This window comes from Schistocerca cancellata, chromosome 9, assembly GCF_023864275.1.
Source record: "Schistocerca cancellata isolate TAMUIC-IGC-003103 chromosome 9, iqSchCanc2.1, whole genome shotgun sequence".
NCBI classification, from domain to species: domain Eukaryota; kingdom Metazoa; phylum Arthropoda; class Insecta; order Orthoptera; family Acrididae; genus Schistocerca; species Schistocerca cancellata.
Window position 1 is genome coordinate 178,410,090 of NC_064634.1, and position 23,958 is coordinate 178,434,047.

At 41.3% G+C, this 23,958-nt stretch overlaps 1 protein-coding gene across 1 annotated transcript in view; it reads left to right on the forward strand.

Moving 5' to 3' along the window:
- LOC126100704 (rabphilin-3A) overlaps positions 1 to 23,958 on the forward strand; it is a 1,079,132-nt gene that overhangs the window by 1,045,935 nt on the left and 9,239 nt on the right. Inside the window, exon 19 of the mRNA XM_049911320.1 lies at positions 11,581 to 11,756. Within this exon, the coding sequence (XP_049767277.1) occupies positions 11,581 to 11,756 (176 nt within the window). The remainder of the gene's footprint in view (positions 1 to 11,580; positions 11,757 to 23,958) is intronic.

A 23,958-nucleotide genomic window follows, 5' to 3' on the forward strand; every position in this document is an offset into this window, starting at 1 on the left:
TGGGGCATGCAGTTTCTCACATGAAACCTTTCCATATGTGACTTAGATGTGCTTTGCAGTATCTTGGACCATGAAGCCAAGCAGTTGACAATGATCTAATCCCATTAGATTGGCAGCTGTGTGTGTCTGTGTCATCAGGAGTGGAGCCTGCAACTGTATGTTCTTATACCTGACACTCATAACACAATGACCTTTGATGTGAATTGTCTTATCACTATGACTTATTAGCTTGCAGTGAAAACTGGATCATTGTGGAGCACTAATAAATGATATGAGATACTGTTTGTGATAGTTTTGAGGAACCAGTGTCAAGCTGAAATTGGATGTTGTGGCCGTTTAACTCAACATCTACTAATGTTGCTTTACTGATTTGAGAAAGAATACTGTAAACTTTATTTTCAAAATTGTGAACATCAAATTCAAACTCATTCACCATACATATGTCATCACTGGTACAAGTGAAGTACTTGACAGTGCAACATTGTTCCTATAGACAAACCTCTGTCCTATGACCTTGTTTCTGACAGTCAAGCACGTCATGTTTTCATAAACACATGACTGTCTATTACGAGTCACACAGCAATGAGCACAAGATTTAATTTTAAAAGGTTAATGTCCAATGAGTTATGTTTGGTCCCCTTTTTGATGGGTGGAACTATTATTAGACCTATGGTGGGTTGTACCTTCCTGGTGACCATTGTGAGCAATTGGTGTGTCAGACCCATGAAACTCTGAAAAATCTAAATTCCTATGCATTCAAGAGCCTGCTCCAATTGTTTAATCTGTTAAGTGGCTTGAATAACTGATGAACTCTCTGCCAATGTGGGAATATTGAAGTGAATAACATAATTATGCAGTCCTGAATCTGAAGTATGAATGATAAGCATATCCTTCACCATTCTATCAGCATAAAAAACATTACAGTCTTGGGTTTCACACTGTAATTTACAATCCCAACTGAGACCTTGCAAAGTGGCAACTGATTCCTTAAGCGATTACTCTGGTTTCTTATATGACCTATAAAAGTTAGGATGTGCCACCACCTTACTCTCAAAATATTCAACTAATTTGTCATTTACTTGCATATACCATAATTCACAGGGTCCTCATCCAGAAAGAATTTCTACACCAAAAGTGTAAGCCTGAGAACCAGACCTTTAAATAAGGAAGCATATTTGGGTGCATCATCTGAAGTCCTCTGTGCTATAAACTGTTGCTCTAGCCTGTCTATGTAGCTGGCACACTGTTCTTTTGCTGGATCAATTAGGTAGAATCCCAGTGGTATCTGCTTGATGTCCTCTTTCCACCATTCCCATTCTTCAGTCCTTTGTATGAAGTTTTACTGATTTGATTCACCATCTGGAATGTATTACTGACAGGTTACTGTTCTCATCCAACTTCATAGCTCAGTAAGATTAGGCACTACTGAAAGTTCCAGCTAGAAAAAGTCCAACAAGAATGTTTCCACAAAAAGAATTTCAACAAGGAAATGTCCAACAATAATGTATCAACAAGAAAATGCTAGCGTGAAAACTGTTAAGAATGTTCCAAGAAGAGAATTGTCCAACAAAACTCTTCCAACAAAAAATATGTATTTTCCTGAGTTTATAAGCAGATCAATCTCAAGGTCCACTAAGACCATTGACTGTCTTGAAGTCAACACTTGTGTCAGAAAAATATAAAAAATACACTGTACCCTCCACAGGAAATACTTTGGTGGTGATCCACTCAATTTCCATTGATGTGTGTCCTCTTCAGTGGCTACCTGTATGTGCACTTTGCATTTCCAAGTATATGGTTGACTAATTGTTCTGGAAGTTCATTAACCAGTATGACTGTGTCACTGTTGTACAAGTTCTGCAACACTGTTACACAGAAATACTTAGTACAGGTACGTTAACATTTGTTTATTGCAATATTAACACAAATGTACATCCCATTCGTATTACACACACATTAATCAGACCAGTCTGAGAACTAAGTTCCATAAACAAGCAATCACTTTCATAAGTAAACACTCATCCAGAGACAAAGCCAGTTACCACATAGCTGCTAAGGCAGTGGCACTTCCTATATTCAGGTGTTTACTGTGGACGGCAGAGTCTAGACTAATGGCTGTATTCTGACTGCTGCTAGCATAAGCTCTGGACTGGGTGGCTGATACTCTCCAGCTGGATACTGCTGAAGATAACTCCTGGCTGCTGCTCATAAAATGTTAAGTGTTAAGAAATTTTCAACTCTTGGATTTGCTGATGATGAACTTTACTGAACTCCAGATGTACAGGCTTTTGACTCACTGAGCCACATATTACAAAGCAGCATGGATAACTACAGTAAATCTATGCTATTGGCTCATGCTGCAGATGATAACAGTTGACTCGCTAATTGGAGCCACAAATAGGATGATCTCATTGTTGTGCATGAGTGACACATGTGATGAGGCATGGCAAAAATAGTGTGGTCACTGCTGGCAGTGTATGGGAAAAACTGCTGAAGCTGTTGCTGTTCTTGGCCTTGCCTAGATGTAAGAATGTTGGCATGGTACTACAACAGAAGAGTAGAGATGTGGAATACAAGAATAATGAAAGTTCTATATAGTTGTACATGATAGATTTTTTTTGAAAGGGTTAGCTTTGCGTTTTTTAAGCATATTTATTTTTCACTGAGTATATCATTACATAGCATAATCATTAAAGAACAATGGATACCTTATTTATAAAGGCAAGCCACAAGACTAAAAAAGATTTGCAGAGAGTTTGCATCAGTCTGCAATTTTGCACTGATACTTTTGACAGTGATCTTTTATTTTTCATATAAAGAATCAACATATGGTCCAACGCACTCTATGAATTTCACTCAGAAGCAGTTTAACATGATAAAATAAAGTTTACTAACAGTTTCACTATTTCCACATTTTCACCACAGCAACACTTGTAATGCTCTCTTTTCTGAATCAGTTAAAATCATTAACTGGAAACTAACATGACAATGAGTGAAAATGGAACTATTTTTATCCTTCACTAAAAATGGTGGAACTAGTTAAATGAAGTTTATCTACCTACATTAGAAATGTTAAATTACGAAATTGATTTGTTGCACATTGTTAACAACAAATTATTCTTTAAGCATTCCATTTTGTGGTGTCACAGCTTTGTTAATAATATATCAAATATTCACTCTTTTTAATGTATTACTATTCCATCAAGCATGACACGTTTCAGGTGTCATGCCCATTTCCGAGCACAAATGCCATAGCACGCAGATGTATGCAACGTGATGGTGGGAGCAGGTTCCTGTACTCTCAGTTATTAATAAAATGCCAATCATTATATACATCAGATGGTCACCCCCATCTGACACACACTATATGGAGATGTGGATGACTACCTTATACATATCATGAGAGGTATTTTATTAATAATTGACTATACAGGAACTGGCTCTGATTGTCATGTTACATATGCCCTCCTACGCTGGTAAATGTCCTTGAAGATGGGTGTGCCACTTGAAACGTGTTGTGTTTGATAGAATATTGAAGGAGCATTAAACAGCCAAGATACACTCATTAATTTATAACTAACTTATTCTTGCTGCCATAGAGTATATAATGAAATTCTCAACTATCAAACCATATATTGTATTTACCTGAGTATACAATGACCTTGAATATAGAATGACCAACCCCCTTTCTGGCAGTCTGATACTCACTGTAGTTCACATTTGCATCTCGGCTGTACTGTGTTGCAGTTCCATGTGTTGAGATACCTACTGTTGTTTGGGGTGTTCCCGCATTGTTTTTGCCTCACCATGTTTATCACCTCAGTTCTTGCTTGCTTGTCTCATGTTGTGTCCTGGTCAGTCATAGTGTCTGTCATCCCCTACTTGTTCATCTGTTCTGTCTGTATATAGTCAGTGATACCTCCAGTGGATCACCCACCTGGTGGCTTCACATTTCCATTCTCTGCTGAGCACTGCTCACCAGTCACTCAAAGCTATAACATTGGTGATGAGGTAAAAGGTTTAGTAGCATGGAGGCTAGTTAGTCTCTCTCCTGGAACAACAGCAGCAGCTCATGTAGCAGCATCTGCACCAATTAGATGTCTTACAGCAATCCTTGCAGTTGCTGACGGACAAAGTCACGGAATGGGATGTCCTCCTACAGCAGTTCCCAGGTGTCCTGGTTTCCGATGCTTCCCCATGTCTGCCGTCATTTCCACCCTTTGACAACACTAAGGAAGACTGAGAAACATACTTTCATCATCTAAAACATTTCACAACATTTCAGGTCACAGATGGCTCCCTACAGTGGTCGTTATTCTTGTATTGGGCATCACCAGACACATTCTTTCAGCTCCACAAGTTGGCATCATTGTTCAACCCCATGGCTCTCTCCTTTAATTAGGTATGTGTGCTGCTGACTAACTACTATTCCCAGTGCTACCATGTCATGGAGTCTCAGCTTGAGTTCGACCAGTACCATAAACAGCTCAGCCATTCAATCAGCTCTTGGGTCAAGGACTTGCAGAGTCTCAGCTGTAAATGTGACTTCACTTGCACCTATCAGCATTGCAAGGCATCATATGTGGACTCCTTGATTCGCAAATTTGTCATTCACCTGGACCCGATCCAGAGGTCAACACGGCTGCATTGAAACTTGATAACTCCTTGCTGGAAGACATTCTAAGCTTAGCCCACTCCCATTAAATCACACAAGCAGTTAATGAGCGTCATGGCAAGGCCACAGATGGCAGCAGTAGAGTCCTCCCCTTGGGTGCCTCCCTCATGCGTTTGGCGTGGTACAGCCCATAGAGAGCAGTGTTGTTGAGACTCCTCCTTGTCCAACATCTCTATGGCTTCAGAGCTGCTAGTCGCCCCTTGTCAGAGGTCACGTGGGTTGCTTCCATCTTGCCCACAGTGAATTTCCACCCACTCTCACACGGTCTGTCCTCATCATTGGAAGACATGTGCACCCTGTCAGAAAGATGGCCTTCTCCAATCTGTCTGTCATAGCCACGCCACCCGCTCCCATTCCTCACCCATGGGGCTCAGGATACCATGCACACACTGAAATCTGTGATCCCACTGAATGCGCCATTGACATGGAGGCAGTTCTTCCTCACACTCCACATTTTTAACGTAGACATTCATTTCCAGGTCAGTACGGGGGCCACCATCTCCTTGCTCAATCGGATGACGTATACACACCTGGGTTCCCTGGAGATGTCTCCCGCCTCTTGGCGATTGGTCACATACAGGGATGGTTCTATCACCCTCCGTGAACAGTTCCCATTCCCGGCCACCTATAAACATGTTTCCTGGCTCATGACCCTACTCGTGGTTGACCATCCCTTGGCTTCAAACATTTTTCGACTCAATGTTTTCATGCTGTTTGGCTTTTCAATTTCTGATGAAGTTAAGGTCATTTCCACTGTTGTCCCATTCCAGGAACTTGACAATCTGTGCATGGCCTATACCTCTCTGTTTCAGTCTGACTTAGGGTGTGCTTTGAACTTCCAAGCACACATTGCTCTCTGGCCAGATGCTCAGCCATGGTTCTTCCAGGCTTGACCCATTCTGGTGGCCTAATGTCTAGTAGTCAAGCAACTTCAGGCTGCTGGCATCATTGAGCCCATTAAGGTGAGTGCCCGGGTGACCCCATTAGTGGTGATAAGGAAACCCAATGGCTCCCTTCACCTGTGTGGAGATTTCGGAGTTACAACCAATGAACAGTCCCTTGTTGAATCTTATCCCATTTCCTGGCAGGAAGAACTTCTCACCAAACTTGCGTATGGTGAGTGCTTCTCTAAGATCGACCTGGCGGAGGTTTACCACCAATTACCCTTAGATGAGGAATCCCAGAACATCGTGGTCTTCAACACGTGTTTTGGATTATATAAACACAAGCACCTTCCAGTTGGTATTTCCTCAGCACTAGCCATTTTTCAGAGATACCTGGGGCAGCTCACATAGCCCATCCTGGCTTGTGTCAATTATCTTGATTACATCTTGGTCACTGGCCATACACGCTATGAGTGTTTGTGAAACCTCAGTACCTTATTTCATGATCTGCAGGCCGCAGGCTTATGCTGTCAGCTGGAAAAGTGTAGTTTCTTTCAGCTGTAAGTCAACTACCTGGGGCACTGGCCCAGCAAAGAAGGCATTTGTCCATGTGATCACTAGGTCACGACCATTAGTGCCCTTCCCTGCCCCAAGGATTTATCTGACCTCCAGGTCTTTTTGGGTGAGGTTAACTACTACTTAAAGTTTCTACCCCAGGCTGCTCATGATGCACAGCCCCTCAATCACTTGCATCACAAAGGTGTGCCATTCAACCGGACTTCTGCCTATGATCAAGCTTTTCTCCACTTGAAAACAATGCTCAAGTCTGCCCCTTGCCTGACCCCCTTCTCTTCAGACTGTCACTTGGCGGTCAATGCTTCAGCCTATGGTTTTGGGGCAGTCCTGGCTCACAGGAATATGGATGGCTCAGAACAGCCCATTGCATATGCATCCAAGACACTGTCCCCTGACAGAGGAACTATTCTCAGATTGAGAAAGAGGCTCTGGCTATTGTGCTTAGCATTCAAAAGTTTCACATTTACCTGTTTGGGACAAAGTTCGCTCTCCTCACTGATCACAAGCCTTTAGTTACCCTCTTAGGCGCACACACTCATTTCCCCAAGTAAACTGCTCAATATCACCAGCACTGGGCGCTGTTCTTATGCAATTACACATACATTATCTGATATAAGGCCACCTCTCAATGCCCTAATGCTGATGCCTTGTCATGTCTCCCCTTGGGCCCTGATCCCAAGTTTGACCAGCAGAAGTCCTCCGCTTTTGCATTGATATGGCCTGCCAAGATACACTGGTTGGATTTCCCACCACAGCTGCACACATCACCTCTGCCACATGCCACAGGACCTCATTCTGCGGCAGGTTCTCTGTTACATCACCCAAGGTTGCCCCACCTATCTGACTCACCAGCTGACAACTGAATTCAGCCCCTTGTGGCATGTCTTCTACAGGCTCTCGGTTGTGGCGTGTGTCCTTCCGTCATTCGTGGAGGTTGACCTATCGGGCAATCATCCCACCTGATTTGTGCCATTGGGTCCTCCACTTGCTACACCATGGACACAGTGAGATGTCCCATACAAAGGTGTTGGCTCGCCATATGTATTGACCCGGTATCAATGGTGATATCGAATGCTTGAACCGTGGGTGCACAGGCTGTGTGCGCATCACCATGCGAGCCCACCACAATCATTTGCTTCCTGGCCTACACCTCGCCAGCCCTGGGAACACATCCATCTCGATTTTGTGGGCCCATTCTTGGGGTTGATGTGGTTTCTTATTGTGGATGCCTACTCCAGACACCTGTATGTGATGCACATGGCATCCACCACAACTGATGCCACACTCACGGCCTTGGCTCAAGTTCTCGCCATCAAAGGCCTGCCTCATACCTTGGTCTCTGATAATGGCCCCAATTCACAGCAGTCTCCTTCCACGCATTCTGTGGGGCCAACGGCATCAAACACGCCCACACTCCTCCATTCCATCCATCCTCCAATGGCACCGTAGAACAACTGGTCAGTACATTTAAACAATAGCTGAAAAAAGTGGTCGAATCCTCTGCCACCACGTCGGGCCTCACCTTATTCCTGAACACTTATCACACCACACAGGTGATAGTCATTGTCCAGCTTAACTCCTCCATGGGTGGCAACCACAGACCCTGCTCCATCTGCTGACACCATTGCATTCAGAGCCCTGCGACACATCCCGGGCACGGCCATGTGCACCCGCTTGTATGGGGGCAAGGCTGTTTGGACTCCCGTCACAGTAGTCATGATCCATGGGTGATGGGCAGCCTGTGTGACATCAGTACAGATACAGAAGGGGTTCAAGTGCTGGCACCATAACCAACTACAGCCTTATACCCCTTTGTGGCATGTCACATCCCCCCTACCCCCCACCTCCTGGTGTGCACAAGGCCTTCGAGTTGGCCCCACTGCCAACAGCCACTGGCTCCCCTGTGGCACACTAGCACTCCTTTCCGCATCCACAAAGCTTGGAGGCGCCATGAGATGCCCTGCCCTCGGTGACGTTTTGATGGATTCCACGGATGAACCTCCTAACCCACTGCCACAGGGTCTCCCTCCATTCCCTGCTTTTGCCCTCTGGCCACCACTGCACCATCCAGGGCATTTCTGCCCCTATGCACAGGTTGGGGGGAGGGGGGGGGATTTAGTGTTGGAAGGCACAAAAGTTGAATGTGTGTCAGAGGGTAAGGACCTGGATACCCACCAGGGGTCTCTGTGCTCCACCACTTGCCTGCACTATGAGCCTCGCCATGCGAGTGTGCCACTCTCCATACGATGTGAAGTTCACAGCCAATTGCGTTTCCCATGATCAGGTATTTAGATGGCCATCCGGCCCTACCCCAGCGGTCTGGCACTCGCCGTAGTTCCCATTTGCGTCTCAGTCATACTTTGTTCCAGTTCTGTGTGTTGAGATACCAACTGTCACTGTTTGTAGTGCTCCTGCGTTGTTGCTGTCTTGCCGCATTTATCATCTCAGTTCTTGGTTACTTGCCTCATGTTGTGTCCTGGTCAGTCATAGTGTCTGTAGCCCCCTACTTGTTCATCTGTCCTGCCCATTCATAGTCAGCGATACCTCCAGCAGCTCCCTTACCTGGCGGCTTCGCATCTACATTCTGTGCTGTGCACCACTCGCCGGTCACTTGTGGATGTAACAGTTTACATTTTGATAATGCAAGGAGAAATAAAATAAAGAAAAAGAAATTGCTTACATTACTTTTTATCTTCTTTGTCTCTCTTGTTTAGTCTGTCATCTGTGTACCACTGTTTTTAATCATCATTATCTTCTTAACAAGACAGCTATGAAACTTTTATCTCCTCTGTCACAAATACTTGGTTGTCTTCTGAATATGTTGGCATTTGTTTTTTCCATGGAAATGTTGCAGATTTCGCTTATGCACTGAGATGAGAGTGTTACCACAGTCTAACACAACATTCCGACTCGTTTTTGTTACCTGCAGCAACAGGAGTGCCCCAAGCGGCCAGTAAGCCACAGTAAGCCATGCTTCTGAATACAATACATGATGGGTGTGAATATTAACATTTATATTGATTTTTAACATAGTTTTCACGATGGGGAGTGTATGTAGTGCCATAAAAATTGACAATAAATAAAAAATGACACCACATTTGTCATTATTTAGCTTCCTAAGGACACTGAGACCTACAAAATGGTACATTATGGTGCCATTAATTTACCATTCTCTTATAACATGCAGATATTTATCAAATAATGTTGTTTTCCTTAACTAACAAAAAATTGCTAGTAAACACTATATGACGTATGTCTATGTGAAAAAGTGCAGTTTTGTTTGCTATATTTTCAGCCAAATCAGTGAATGTGAAATGGAAGAAACCTACATGGGTTGTAATACCTATGTTATTTAATGTACCAAATAAACCACCACAACTGTATCTTAAGGGAAAATCACATAGCCATGATAATAAATCATCGAAATCAATAAATCTGTTTCTTAGCATACAAGGGAGCAAAACCACAATTGTTGCTAAATCTGAGCCACTAACAGCAAGAATCTTTGCTTTTGAAGCAAAAGCAATTACATTTACAAAAGTATTCCTGTATTAGAAAGACAAGTTAAATGTAAGACTGGGTGAATCATTGGACTCCATAAGATTTTTTAATTGTTGAAGAAAGTGTCTATGATAATAACAACAGAAACAATAGAAATATATACTTCTTATACATGAAATATGTATCTATATTCTGCTGCTTTTAGCAAATATACAAATATTTGAAAGTATTTCTTCATTAATAAGTTGTTCCTTATGTCACTGAATCAGTGTTATTCAACTGTTTTACATGTATTTCACAACAATTTGTCTCTTGGTAATTTACTAACGTGTGGAAATCAAAAATATAGGAATTATTTTGTTAATTAAGTAGGAAATAATTAAAAATAAACATTATCCTTACAGCACATGAGAATGTCTGCTTTCTGACCACTTGGAGCACTAGTGTGGCTCCAGCTGTCAAACAGTAACAATTTTTAGACCAGAGATTGTGTGACTTTAAAGCATTATACTGTGATGTTACTCTGTCTTTTGCTACAAAAAAATGTTGTTTGGCCATTGCTTTTTCATTGCCTGTGTAGAACCACCAGCTGACACTCCCTGTTGTCCCCGTCATACCTCACGGTGAGTGTAGGCAATGATGCAGCACGAATGCACGAAACAAATATATATGCCACTGGTCCCAGTCTAGACTTTTAGCATTTCCTGCAGAAATCTATGCCATTGTTTGTGTATTTGTCCCACTGTAAAGGCAATTCGATTCCGATTAGAAACTGATTAAGCAAACTGCAGTTTAAAAATGGTAGATATTCATAAAAAGCCAGAATATGCTGTATAGATTCCCATGGTAGGCAGCATGGTGAAATTTGTTGCCTGCTCACAATTCCCTTCCTCACACTCAGCCAAGCTGGTGTCTCTGTTCCCATTCCAAGGCTTGTCTGTGTCTGAGCAACAGTGGAACACGGACAACAATATCTTCTAGGTTGCAGGTCATATGTAACAACAGCAACTAATACAACTCATAACCAAATAAAGTATTGGCTTGATACAGAATGATGTAATGATTTTTTGAAGAACAAGATTTTTGCCTTTGAGAGTTACCTTTATTAAAAAGCAAATCTGTTCAAATACAACAAAAGTTTATTGAGTTGATAGAATTTAATGCTATTTCCTCCTCTGTTCCCCAGCATTGACAATTTTTTAAGCATAGCATTAACTATCATAGTGTCTAGTTCATAGTTTCTCACATATCCACTGCACTACATAGCACCTTGAGTCAAATGTCATGTGATTGTTTAAGCAAAATTGATATTATATCAAGCACTTTGGCATATTGGGAAATCTTGACCCATTCATATGAAAGTATTGTTTGCTAGCCCCTTTCCTTTGGAAATTTTCAAAATAAATTTGTATGGAACCTCAACAGCCAAAGCTTCATCTACAAATATGTAAAATGACCCCTGTATTCATCTATTAAACACTGTAAAAATGTTGACCTTGGCCACAATAGTTTAATTTGTCAATATAAGATGACCCCATATTTTTTGAATGACAAATTTGGGAAAAAACCTTGCCCTATAATCGGGTAAATACGGTACTCCTTTTTCAGGGAGCAGAGAGGAATTGGCTTGGGGAGACTGAATGTGGGGCAGATAGGTCGCTCAAAACCCATGTTATGAGGTATCTCACTCAATGTGGATCCCTCTTAACAAGGACTCTGAGTGACCTCTCATCCAATGTCCCTCCAAACCAATTTCTTTTTCTTTCCTGAAGAACCTAGAATTTCTGTGAACTTCTTTCACATGTATATATCAGCCGTCTGCATATTGTGCCTCTGTGAAGGTAAGTACTGGCCACTATCTCTCTGTGAATTTAACTATTTTCTGAATGGAATCTTAATTTTTATAGAATTACTTGATTTATACAGTTTTTCTTATCTCCACAGGAGGCTGAAACCTGATCCATACCATCGTAAACACAAAACTTCAATTAAATGGAAGAATCTGAATCCTGTTTTCAATGAAGAATTTGCTTTTGATACGAAGATGACAGATCTTCCAAAACAAGAACTTGAGATCACAGTATGGGACAAAGATTATGGGAAAAGTAATGATTATCTTGGTGTGTATGATAAATACATCCTTAGCACATAACAAAAATAATACTAAAGGACTTATACATAGTTGTCATCAGATGCACTGTCATAGTGTCTCTGTCTCTCTCTCTCTCTCTCTCCCTTTAACACACACACACACACACACACACACACACACACATACACACACACACACACACACACACACACAAAAACACATAACAAAAATAATAGTAAAGGACTTATACAGAGTTGTCATCAGATGCACTGTCATAGCGTCTGCCTGTCTCTCTCTCTCTCTCTCTCTCTCTCTCTCTCTCTCTCTCTCTCTCTCTCTTTAACACACACACACACACACACACACACACACACACACACACACACTATTAATGAAATGATAGATTGGTAGGAAAGTTGCAGAAGATAGCAGTTGTGGCTTTTCCAACAAAATAATTAAATATATTGACCAAAAATAGCAAATTTTGTATTTTGGCTGATAACTCACTTTCAAAGCATATTACAAATACTGGATACATTCGAGTTGAACTTAGATTTTCCTTCATTCTATTATTAAATCTCATTAACACACAAAAATTCTTGATAAACTAGACTGAACTGAAGACTCAAGAAAACAGAATTGTCCTGGTGGGCTCTGCTACTGCCACATTATAAATTACGTTCAACAATCCAGACCTTAAATAATATAGTTATAACATGAGTAAAATTGAACTTATACCTAAAAATTGGTCCAGGTGCAGAAATACACCCTACAAAAAATGGAAATACCTGTTAAATGTGTCTTTCTACATGAAATTTTACCCCATGTGTTACTGTAACAATTGTTTCCAGGAAACATTAACTTACTTTTTTAAGTTACAAAATAAATTTTACTACCAAAATTTAATCTGAAACGTGGTCTAGTAATAAACACTACTTAGCAGTAGACTCAAAAATTAATAATTTGCCAAAGCAATTTCAGAAACTAACATCAAATCAGTTTTCTTGAATTTTCTGTAAAATGAAGATAAATTGAAAGCCAGAAACAAGCCTGCTTAAGGGTAAAAATAGTTATAAACTTATATTCAATAGAAATCAAGTATGGCAATGCTAACAGTCATTAACAAAATTTGTATTTTATATGCAATCTGTGTACTGGAAAATGTATCATTCCTGGCATTGATAACTTCATTATGTTACTCCCTTGTCCACCACATTACACAGTTATTCAAAGAAGGAAAAGTAGAACACATGCCAAACTTTTGTTGATGTAAGGACAGTACTTTCATGTAAGGATTCAGATTGAATGACAGTGTCTATAGTACAAGGTCAGTCATTATAGTGCAACATATTACCATGAGTCAAATGTCATGTGATTGTTCAAGCAATATTGATATTATATTGAGTGCTTTGGCTTATCAGGAAATCTTGAGCCCATTTCTGCAAATGTATTGTTTGCTAGGCCCTTTCCTATGTAATTTTTCAAAATAAATTTGTATGAAACCTCAATAGCCAAAGCTTCATCTATAAATGTAAGATGGCCCCTATATTAATCTATTAAACACTATAAAAATGTTGACCCAGCAGCAACAGTTTAATCTGTGAATATAAGACTATTCCATATTTTTTGAATGATGAATTTGGGAAAATAACTTGTCTTATAATGAGGTAAATATAGTATTCCTGTTGTTATATGGTATAACTATTTTCATCACATTATTTACAAAATTCATCAGGTGCTTTAAAGGCCTGTCTAACTATAAAGACCTATCTAGTTTTTTCAGGATATATTTCAGTCATCAATTGCAAACAAATTTTATTATGCTTTACCAGCTTCAACAAATGAATTTGTCATCTTCAGAAGCCTACAAAATAAGGGATATTACAAAACTTTAGACTTCGGTTATACATTTATGAGAAGCATAAAAAATATATTGCAGAAACTCAGTGAGGTGACACTGTTGATAGTCCCATGGTCCATCTGGGTGGTAAGTTGTTCAGCAGTTGCCCATCTATTCAGCCATAGTTCACCCCTGTCATCAAGAGACCATAGTGCCACATAGTTGCCTTGGTTTTGGATCGTGCCATTTTGCCATGCATGGTGTATGTTAACCACCACAGCATAACACTCTGAAAACCTTCCGAAGATGGCAAATTAATTTGCTGAAACTGGTAAAGCATAATAAAATTTACTTTACAACTGATGCCTAAAATTTATCCTGCAAAAATAATACTACAGTTGCTGAAAATTACTGCCATGAATAAAATATAAACTTATTTAGTTGCTTGAAAAACATTACTAATACATGGTCTATTCACATTAATGAGTTACAGTGCTAGCAGTGGAGAGTACATGAAGTGTGTTAGGGAGGATGCGGAAAACAGCGCAGCTGTTGTAATGGGGAAAACAGTGCAATTGTTATTGTAATACGGAAACAGAGCAATTTATTTGGTATCCAAAAAGTTCATGGACAGTGGGTTTACTACCAGGGGCGCAAGCATTTCTGAAATGGATAAGTTTTCAAAGTGTTAAACTACACCGTGCATAGCAAAATGGCACTATCCAAAACCAGTGCCGAGGTAACTGTGATGCATCACCAGCCATAGATGACAGGTGGGAACTATGGCTGCAGGATGTGTATGAGTGAATATATGTGCAACTGTTGAGTAACTGACTGCCCAGATGAACCAAGGGGCTACCAACAGTTCTCAATGACCGTTCAACAAACAGGGCTGCAAATGGGCTTCTGCAGCAGGTACCTGGTTTATGCAGCCATGCGAACTGCTATTCATCAGTAACAAAGGCTGGAATTTACATGCCAGTACCACAGCTGGGCATCCACTGAGTGGAGACAGGTAACCTTTCCGAATGAATCATGTTTTATGCTCCACAGATCAGAGGAGGGAGTGTTATGGTGTTTTGGTGATGTTTCTGCGGTGTTCTGTGGGTGAGCTTGTCATTCTGGAAGGCACAATGTATCAACACTAGTATGCATCTATCCTTGTGGATCATGTCCACCCCTACGTGCAGTTTCAAACAGTGGAAAATCCAGGATGGTATGTAACAATATAATGAAAAGGATAGATGCTACTTACCATATAGCGGAGATGCTGAGTCGCAGAAAGTCACAACAAAAAGACTCTCTTTCTTTTGGCCAGCAAGGCCTTTGTCAAAAATAGACAAGATACATGCTGACACAAATGCAACGCCCACACACATGACCACAGTTGCCAGAGGCTGTGGTCATGTGTGTGTTGAGATGCAATTGCTTGAGTGTGTATGTTATCTATTTTTGATAAAGGCCTCGTTGGCCAAAAGCCTTCACGCAGTTTGTTTTTCCTTAGAATGATAACATCATCAAGCTGGAAAATGCAACATCTCACACAGCTCACAGTGTGCATGTGTGGTTTGAAGAGCACCATGCTGCAGTTACTATACTCACTTGACCAAATTTTTCAGATTTACAACCAATTGAGATACCACCTTGATCAGGCTGTATGTTCCCTGGATCCTCAACCAAGACACCTGATGCAGCTGGCCATGATGCTGGAGTCAGCATGGCTCCACATTCCTGTCGGTATCTTCTAGAACTTATTGACTCTTTTCTTGCACATCTTGTAGCTGTACACACTGCAAAAAAGTGGTTATTCAGACTTTTGACAGGTGCACATTAATGTGACTGGACAATGTAGATCCAACTGGAAAGGTAAGCAAACTCTGGGGAAGTTAACTGAAGAACTATGCTTACAATACAACTGACAAATTACAGAATAAAAGCAATTCAAGAGAAATGAGAAGTGAAATAAAGTTTAAGAAGTGATCAGTGTGAGCAAGACATATAAGCACAAAAAAGAAAAAGAATAATTACAATGGAAATAGAAACCAGATAGTTCAAAAAAAAGAGAGAAGTCTATGTGAAAGGGAGGAGGAAATCAGAGAGTAATAAAAATTGTATATTCGTATGATCAGATTTACCTACAAAAACGAACTTTTGTAATTAGGCATGTGTAGTATCTAAGCGATATTAACAACGAACAAAAAAATGAAATAGTAGAACTTGAGATATTAATATTCAAGTAAAAATATTACAAATAACCAATTACACACTCAAAGTACCTGTTCCCAGCAGAAGTTTTAGTATTGATGTATTTATTTCATGAGTGCAGCACATGAATTACATGTCTACTGTCAGTGCCATTTGTTGGTACTGCACACTACAACATGTCAATGTTATAGACAAATCAGTCAAGAATTCATTCCAGTGGTCAGCTGTGGTGTTCTTGTTAAGATGCAGCAATCTGGTACAAAATATTGAAAAATAGGTAAATGATCAGATTCACATCACCTATCTGGATTTGCCTTATTTTAGGGTATGTGTGGAACCCTGTGAACACGTCTATTATCAATGTGAAAGACAGAGTGTCCACAGAAAACTCATCATGAATATTTAGAAGTGGCAACATCCAGTCACAAGAATTTTCAAATAAATGTCACGTTTCATCCAGAATGAAATATTCACTCTGCAGCAGAGAATGTGCCGATATGAAACTTCCTGGCAGATTAAAACTGCGCGAGACTCAAACTCGGGAGCTTTATCTGTCACGGGGCAAGTGCTGTGCCATCCGAGCTACCCAAGCATGACTCACAACCCATCCTCACAGCTTTTCTTCTGCCAGTACATCATCTCCTATCTTCCAAACTTCACAGAAACTCTTCTGGACCCTTGCGGAACTAGCACTCCTGGAAGAAAGCCTGATTCAGTTTTACACCATCTACAGAACTAAGCAACCAATGTGCTTTCTCAGGGTGTGACTAATAATTTGTCCAGTCAGCTTAGTTCCAGAAAATATGCAACTCCAGAGAGATAACAGGTGATTCACAAAGTATATGATTCTGTGACCTTTATTGCATTTCTTTGTATGCTACATGTTACTGTAATAATCACTACCGTATTTACCCGAATCTAAGCCGCACTCGAATCTAAGCCGCACCTGAAAAATGAGACTCGAAACAAAGGAAAAAAAGATTTCCCGAATCTAAGCCGCACCTGAAATTTGAGACTCGAAATTCAAGGGGAGAGAAAAGTTTTAGGCCGCACCTCCAAATCGAAACAAAGTTGGTCCATTGTAATATGAGACACAATTTAGGTCGAATGAATGACGATACAGCTACAGTAGTTTGGTTCGAGTCGTAAGCTTTACCAGGTAGCCATTGCTATGCGTCAGGCGCTCCGTCCGTATTTATACGGGTACCCTTCCTTTTTCACGTGCTTCGTCTGGTTTGAATCGATTGCTTATTTTGTTTGATCTGATAAGTGCCGTTTTCTCTGTTATAGGTGTTTACGTCACTCTAAGCTGAAAATGCATCACTGTACTGTGTCATGCATTGTTTGTCGCATTCTGATAGTGCGTGTTTACGGCCTGTCGCCGTTCGCGGCATGGCTTGCTTTTGTGCGCGCTACCGCCGCTTACAGCTAAAAAGAGGCGAATCGTCTGATTAGCGAATAAATGCCAAGAGACTGCTATTTGTTGTTTACTTACACTGCTGCTTTCTTTGAGAATGATCAACAAGAACCAAATAATAGGCTGCGTATGATAGAACATGTTTTGAACGAGAGTTAGGCGAAAATTTTTCTCCGTTTGAAAATCTTTGCGGCCGCTTCTTTAGTACATCAAATTCTGCACAGAAATTACAGTCATCTTAGATTTAAAAATCTAGTCAGTTGCCGTGGTTCATTTCTGACTGTATCACTATTAGGCTAAGAATAATACGAATATAAACATGACACGATAAGTGTATTCTTCCGCGTTTGCTGTTGTCTCACTCTAGTTTCGTAGTTTATTAGGCAGACAGGATTTAAATGAGATAGCAACAAACACGGAAGAACACATGGCAAAATGTTTATATTCGTATTATTCTTATGGTGAATGGTGAAGAGAATACTGCTTGTGATTCACATTTCATCAGGTTACTATTAGCAACCATCTCTTCTCACAGGTAGGAAAAAATTCAGAACGTAGAGTTGGCCATATTGAAAAACATCCCAAACAGTCTTGCCAGTCGGATTTTCGTAGTACATTGAAATTCTAATACATTCGAAGATGAACAATACGGAATTTGTATTTACTTCGTTGGATAATGTATGAAAATGCAGTGGTCGAAACTTGGGGCGGAGAAAAAAAAGCTCGTCTTCCACCTTTTTTTTTTAATTTATTTACTGACGCATAGGTTTTGGCGCCAGTATTTATCTTTGTGCCTACAGAACATGTCTGTGTAGCGCTACATATATTCGACGGCAGAAGTTAGTTGTGGCGGCACCTACCAACATTTTTCAGAACTTCCGCTTGCTTTGCACTCGATTCTAAGCCGCAGGCAGTTTTTTGGATTACAAAAACCGGAAAAAAAGTGCGGCTTAGATTCGAGTAAATACGGTATGTATTTACTTAACTACACTACGTAAAAGAAGGAAAAGACAACCACTCACTTATACCAGATCCAAGCATGGAGCTCAGTAACACATAACAGAAAACAACATCCACACTAGCTTTTGAGCACTGCTATGTATCCAGCAATAGTACACACATTCACATAAGGTGTCGGTGTGGTTTTTCCGTTTGTGTGTGTGTGTGCATGTGTGTGTGTGTGTGTGTGTGTGTGTGTGTGAACATGTGTACTATTTCTTGCAAAAGAGCTGTGCTCAGAAGCTAATGCTGTCTTCTGTTATGTGTTACTGCACTCCATGCATCAGTCTGCCATAGGTGAGTAGTTGCCTTTCTCTTATTTTACTTATGAGGAGTGATCAAAAAGTCTTGAAACTTTTTGTTTTTCTTGCTGGAAAATTATCCATGGTTGATATTCTTCTACCTAGGGGGCAATGAACTGTTGCAAAACATCTAAGTAGTTAGTGGTAATAGATTTTTCCAAGAAGAAAAATGGTCCAAAAACGTTGTTATGCAAGAAGCCGCACCAAACATTCACTTTTTCACTGTCTTGCTGTAACTGTACAGTAGCATGTGGGGACTCTGAACCCCATATATGGACATTATGCCTATTTACCATTCAACTGACATGAAAGGTGGATTCATCGGTAAAGCATATGCGATTTAAGTAATCGTTAGCGCCATCAATCCTGTTGAGAATCTCAGTTGCAAATTCAGCATATGTCAGCAAATCGCCTGCACAATTTGCACTTTGTAAGCATGCAACCTAAGCCTTTCATGAAGAATCTTCACCACACCACTTGCTTGCGGTATTTGAAGTTCACGTGATGCTTGACAAGTTGATTTAGACAGACTCTGTTGAAACAGTTGCCGAACACAATCAACAGTTGCATCACTCACACGAGGCCTCACACTTCGAGTATGACCTGCAATGTTTACATACCATCGCTTCATTGATTTAATGTCAGGAGGGCTGTGTCCATAAGAAGCCCAAAATTTACTGTGAACACTGATGGGTGATTTCATTTCTTGAAACAAAAGCACACATTGCACTTTCTCCTGCTTCAATGGCATTTTGCCAGCAACTAACATGATCCAACAGACCACGCCAGTGTTGTGGAGCACTAGTGCCATCTATTGGTCACAACAACTAGTAACACTAACCTATGCAACGGCATCAAATGTAACTTATTATGTCAAATGGTTATTCTGTTATAAATTTTTATAATCATGGTAAGACTTTGTGCTCACCCTGTATATGTGAGAGGAGGGTGACCTATTACAATATCTCCCTCACAAAATTTGGAAACAGAATGTTACAATATTTGGTGACAGACTATAAGGTTTGCCAAACAGTATATAAAATGATGCCCAGGATAGCAGATAGATGTATAGACTTATCTGTTATGTAACATGTTACAGAAAACATAAGAGAAATATCTACTATACAAATCATAATCTATACATATATCAGGATATGGTAGTCAGATTTTCACATCTGTGGAACATACTGTCAAAAGACAAATAATAAAACATCAAAACTATAACATTACACCACTAAACTACAGAAATAATTACAGAGACAATTTGAATTACTAGAACTTATGAATTTTAAGTTAAGATCTATACAATCAGACCTTCAAAATCTTCAAAAGAGAAGAGAAAAAATTTCAGAGCCTAAGTGTACAACGAGTGAGCTGACTCAAAAACCCACAACAATGGGTACAGACCAGAAGAATATACTCAGTCATGAACGGGAATCAATGAGCCACATACACCAGAGTATTCAAGGATATGTTGAGTCATGAAACAACAAAAACATGGAAAAATATTGGGGCCTAAGTCTACAATGTGGGGATCGACCCATGAATCGAAACCACACTGGGTACAAACTGGCAAAAAAAGTTCACTCATAGCAAAGAATAAATATAAGAAGCACGTAGCCTCAATCAGAGGTTGTACACTCTCCTTGAGTACACATACAGTCGTGATGACCAGGGGTCAGATTTAAGCATGAGTCTCTCCACAAGTCAAGGTCCAGTCAGCTGCAGTATTGCAACACTCAGGATAAATACAGGTAAACAGAGTCATAGCTTTGAATGAAGAGACAATCTACCAATTTGAGAACCAAAAACAGTATATGAAAGCAGACATGTACACTTCTTGTTATATTGTTTACACTAGTAGGTGTCTTCCACACTATTTACTAATTGTCCATACAGCTAACCTATGTACATAAAGACCTAGAAGATTTATTTACAAATGATAAAAAAGACATACTGATTTAAAGTTACATAATGACTGGAAAGTCAATCCCCCTACATGAATTTATGCTGAATAACACAGTCTTCAGCAGTCTTCACTAAGATATCAGTCACAACATAGATCCAGTCGATAGATGCTCGAGTACGTTAGCCAGCACCCACGATCTCATGCAAGTTGACTTGTCCTCTCACAGAAGAACCCCAAAAGTGACCCACTTGTGACAGGATACTTCCCGGGACTGGATCAGACTCTGAATGTGTCTCTCCAGCAGGGATACGACTTCCTCAAATCCACCCTCGAAATGAGATCCATCCTTAATGAAATCCTCCCCACTCCACCAAGAGTGTCTTTCCGCCATCCACCTAACCTTCATAACCTTTTCGTTCATCCTTATGAAATCCCCAAACCACCTTCCCTACCCTCTGGCTCCTACCCTTGTAACCGCCCCCAGTGTAAAACCTGTCCCATGCACCCTCCCACCACCACCTACTCCAGTCCTGTAACCCGGAAGGTGTACACGATCAAAGGCAGAGCCATGTGTGAAAGCACCCACGTGATTTACCAACTGGCCTGCCTACACTGTGACGCTTTCTATGTGGGAATGACCAGCAACAAACTGTCCATACGCATGAATGGACACAGGCAGACAGTGTTTGTTGGTAATGAGGATCACCCTGCGGCTAAACATGCCTTGGTGCACGGCCAGCACATCTTGGCACAGTTTTACCCCGTCTGGGTTATCTGGATACTTCCCACTAACACCAACCTATCCGAACTCTGGAGATGGGAACTTGCCCTTCAATATATCCTCTCTTCCCGTTATCCACCAGGCCTCAATCTCTGCTAGTTTCAAGTTGCCGCCACTCATACCTCACCTGTCATTCAACAACATCTTTGCCTCAGCACTTCCGCCTCGACTGACATCTCTGCCCAAACTCTTTGCCTTTAAATACGTCTGCTTGTGTCTGTATATGTGTGGATGGATATGTGTGTGTGTGTGTGTGTGTGTGTGTGTGTGTGCGAGTGTATACCTGTCCTTTTTCCCCCTAAGGTAAGTCTTTCCGCTCCCAGGATTGGAATGACTCCTTACCCTCTCCCTTAAAACCCACATCCTTTCATCTTTCCCTCTCCTTCCCTCTTTCCTGACGAAGCAACCGTGGGTTGCGAAAGCTTGAAATTTTGTGTATGTGTTTGTGTCTTTTTTTTTTATTGTGCCTATCTACCAGCACTTTCCCGTTTGGTAAGTCATGGAATCTTTGTTTTTAATATTAAATTCTAAAACACAACTCTATTACAGAACATAATTATACACTCCTGGAAATGGAAAAAAGAACACATTGACACCGTTGTGCCAGAAACACCATACTTGCTCCGGACACTGCGAGAGGGCTGTACAAGCAATGATCACACGCACGGCACAGTGGACACACCAGGAACCGCGGTGTTGGCCGTCGAATGGCGCTAGTTGTGCAGCATTTGTGCACCGCCGCCGTCAGTGTCAGCCAGTTTGCCATGGCATACGGAGCTCCATCGCAGTCTTTAACACTGGTAGCATGTCGCGACAGCGTGGACGTGAACCGTATGTGCAGTTGACGGACTTTGAGCGAGGGCGTATAGTGGGCATGCGGGAGGCCGGGTGGACGTACCGCTGAATTGCTCAACACATGGGGTGTGAGGTCTCCACAGTACATCGATGTTGTCGCCAGTGGTCGGCGGAAGGTGCACGTGCCCGTCGACCTGGGACCGGACCGCAGCGACGCACGGATGCACGCCAAGACCGTAGGATCCTATGCAGTGCCGTAGGGGACCGCACCGCCACTTCTCAGCAAATTAGGGACACTGTTGCTCCTGGGGTATTGGCGAGGACCATTCGCAACTGTCTCCATGAAGCTGGGCTACGGTCCCGCACACCGTTAGGCCGTCTTCGGCTCACGCCCCAACATCGTGCAGCCCGCCTCCAGTGGTGTCGCGACAGGCGTGAATGGAGGGACGAATGGAGACGTGTCGTCTTCAGCGATGAGAGTCGCTTCTGCCTTGGTGCCAATGGTGGTCGTATGCGTGTTTGGCGCCGTGCAGGTGAGCGCCACAATCAGGACTGCATACGACCGAGGCACACAGGGCCAACACCCGGCATCATGGTGTGGGGAGCGATCTCCTACACTGGCCGTACACCACTGGTGATCATCGAGGGGACACTGAATAGTGCACGGTACATCCAAACTGTCATTGAACCCATCGTTCTACCATTCCTAGACCGGCAAGGGAACTTGCTGTTCCAACAGGACAATGCACGTCCGCATGTATCCCGTGCCACCCAACGTGCTCTAGAAGGTGTAAGCCAACTACCCTGGCCAGCAAGATCTCTGGATCTGTCCCCCATTGAGCATGTTTGGGACTGGATGAAGCGTCGTCTCACGCGGTCTGCACGTCCAGCACGAACGCTGGTCCAACTGAGGTGCCAGGTGGAAATGGCATGGCAAGCCGTTCCACAGGACTACATCCAGCATCTCTACGATCGTCTCCATGGGAGAATAGCAGCCTGCATTGCTGCGAAAGGTGGATATACACTGTACTAGTGCCGACATTGTGCATGCTCTGTTGCCTGTGTCTATGTGCCTGTGGTTCTGTCAGTGTGATCATGTGATGTATCTGACCCCAGGAATGTGTCAATAAAGCTTCCCCTTCCTGGGACAATGAATTCACGGTGTTCTTATTTCAATTTCCAGGAGTGTATATTGTACCACAGGTTTTAACTCAGTCGACAGACAAGACAGAACTTCAAAGTTCACATCATCTTACATACTAAATTCCAGACAAACAGAACAGTTCTATAGTCTTATCAATCTACAAATAGATTTAAACTCAGTCAAAAGATAAAATAAAACTCTAGAAATCACCTCATCTTACACACTTAAATCCAGACAAACGGATCACAGTTAAATAGCCTTATGAATCTACAGCATGGCAAAAAAAACACAATTATATAATCTTATAAATCTTCAAACATACTGAATATTTTCTTCTAGACTAGGTATCACTATGTATCCGTGTTCATATATTTTGTCCTCTATACTAAATGTTGACAGTGCTTGAAATTTTACATACTTGCTTTGCCTACCAGTAGCTCCTCTTATCTTTATACATGTAGCAGACATTTCTGCAAAATTCTTACAATATTTAATCTTGTCTCTAAATTGTTCAGATATACCACAAATCGGGCTACCAGTATCAAAGAGTTCCCTTCCCGCTGATCAATCTTATTCTTAATGTAAGGACATCCAAAATCTGAATCATCGTCTCTGCTATTAGACAATTCAAGAAAAAGATCACTTTCAATTTCATCAACTGCTTTTGCTGGATCTTACCAACATTACTGGTATCATAGCATTACTTTGGTTGCACATGCTATCAGGTAAAGCTTGAACACATTGAATGGGTTCCATAGCACAATTAACATCACTTATTACAGAAAGAACACAAAAATATTATAATTTTAAAATTACATTTCCTACTTAGATCTTCTTT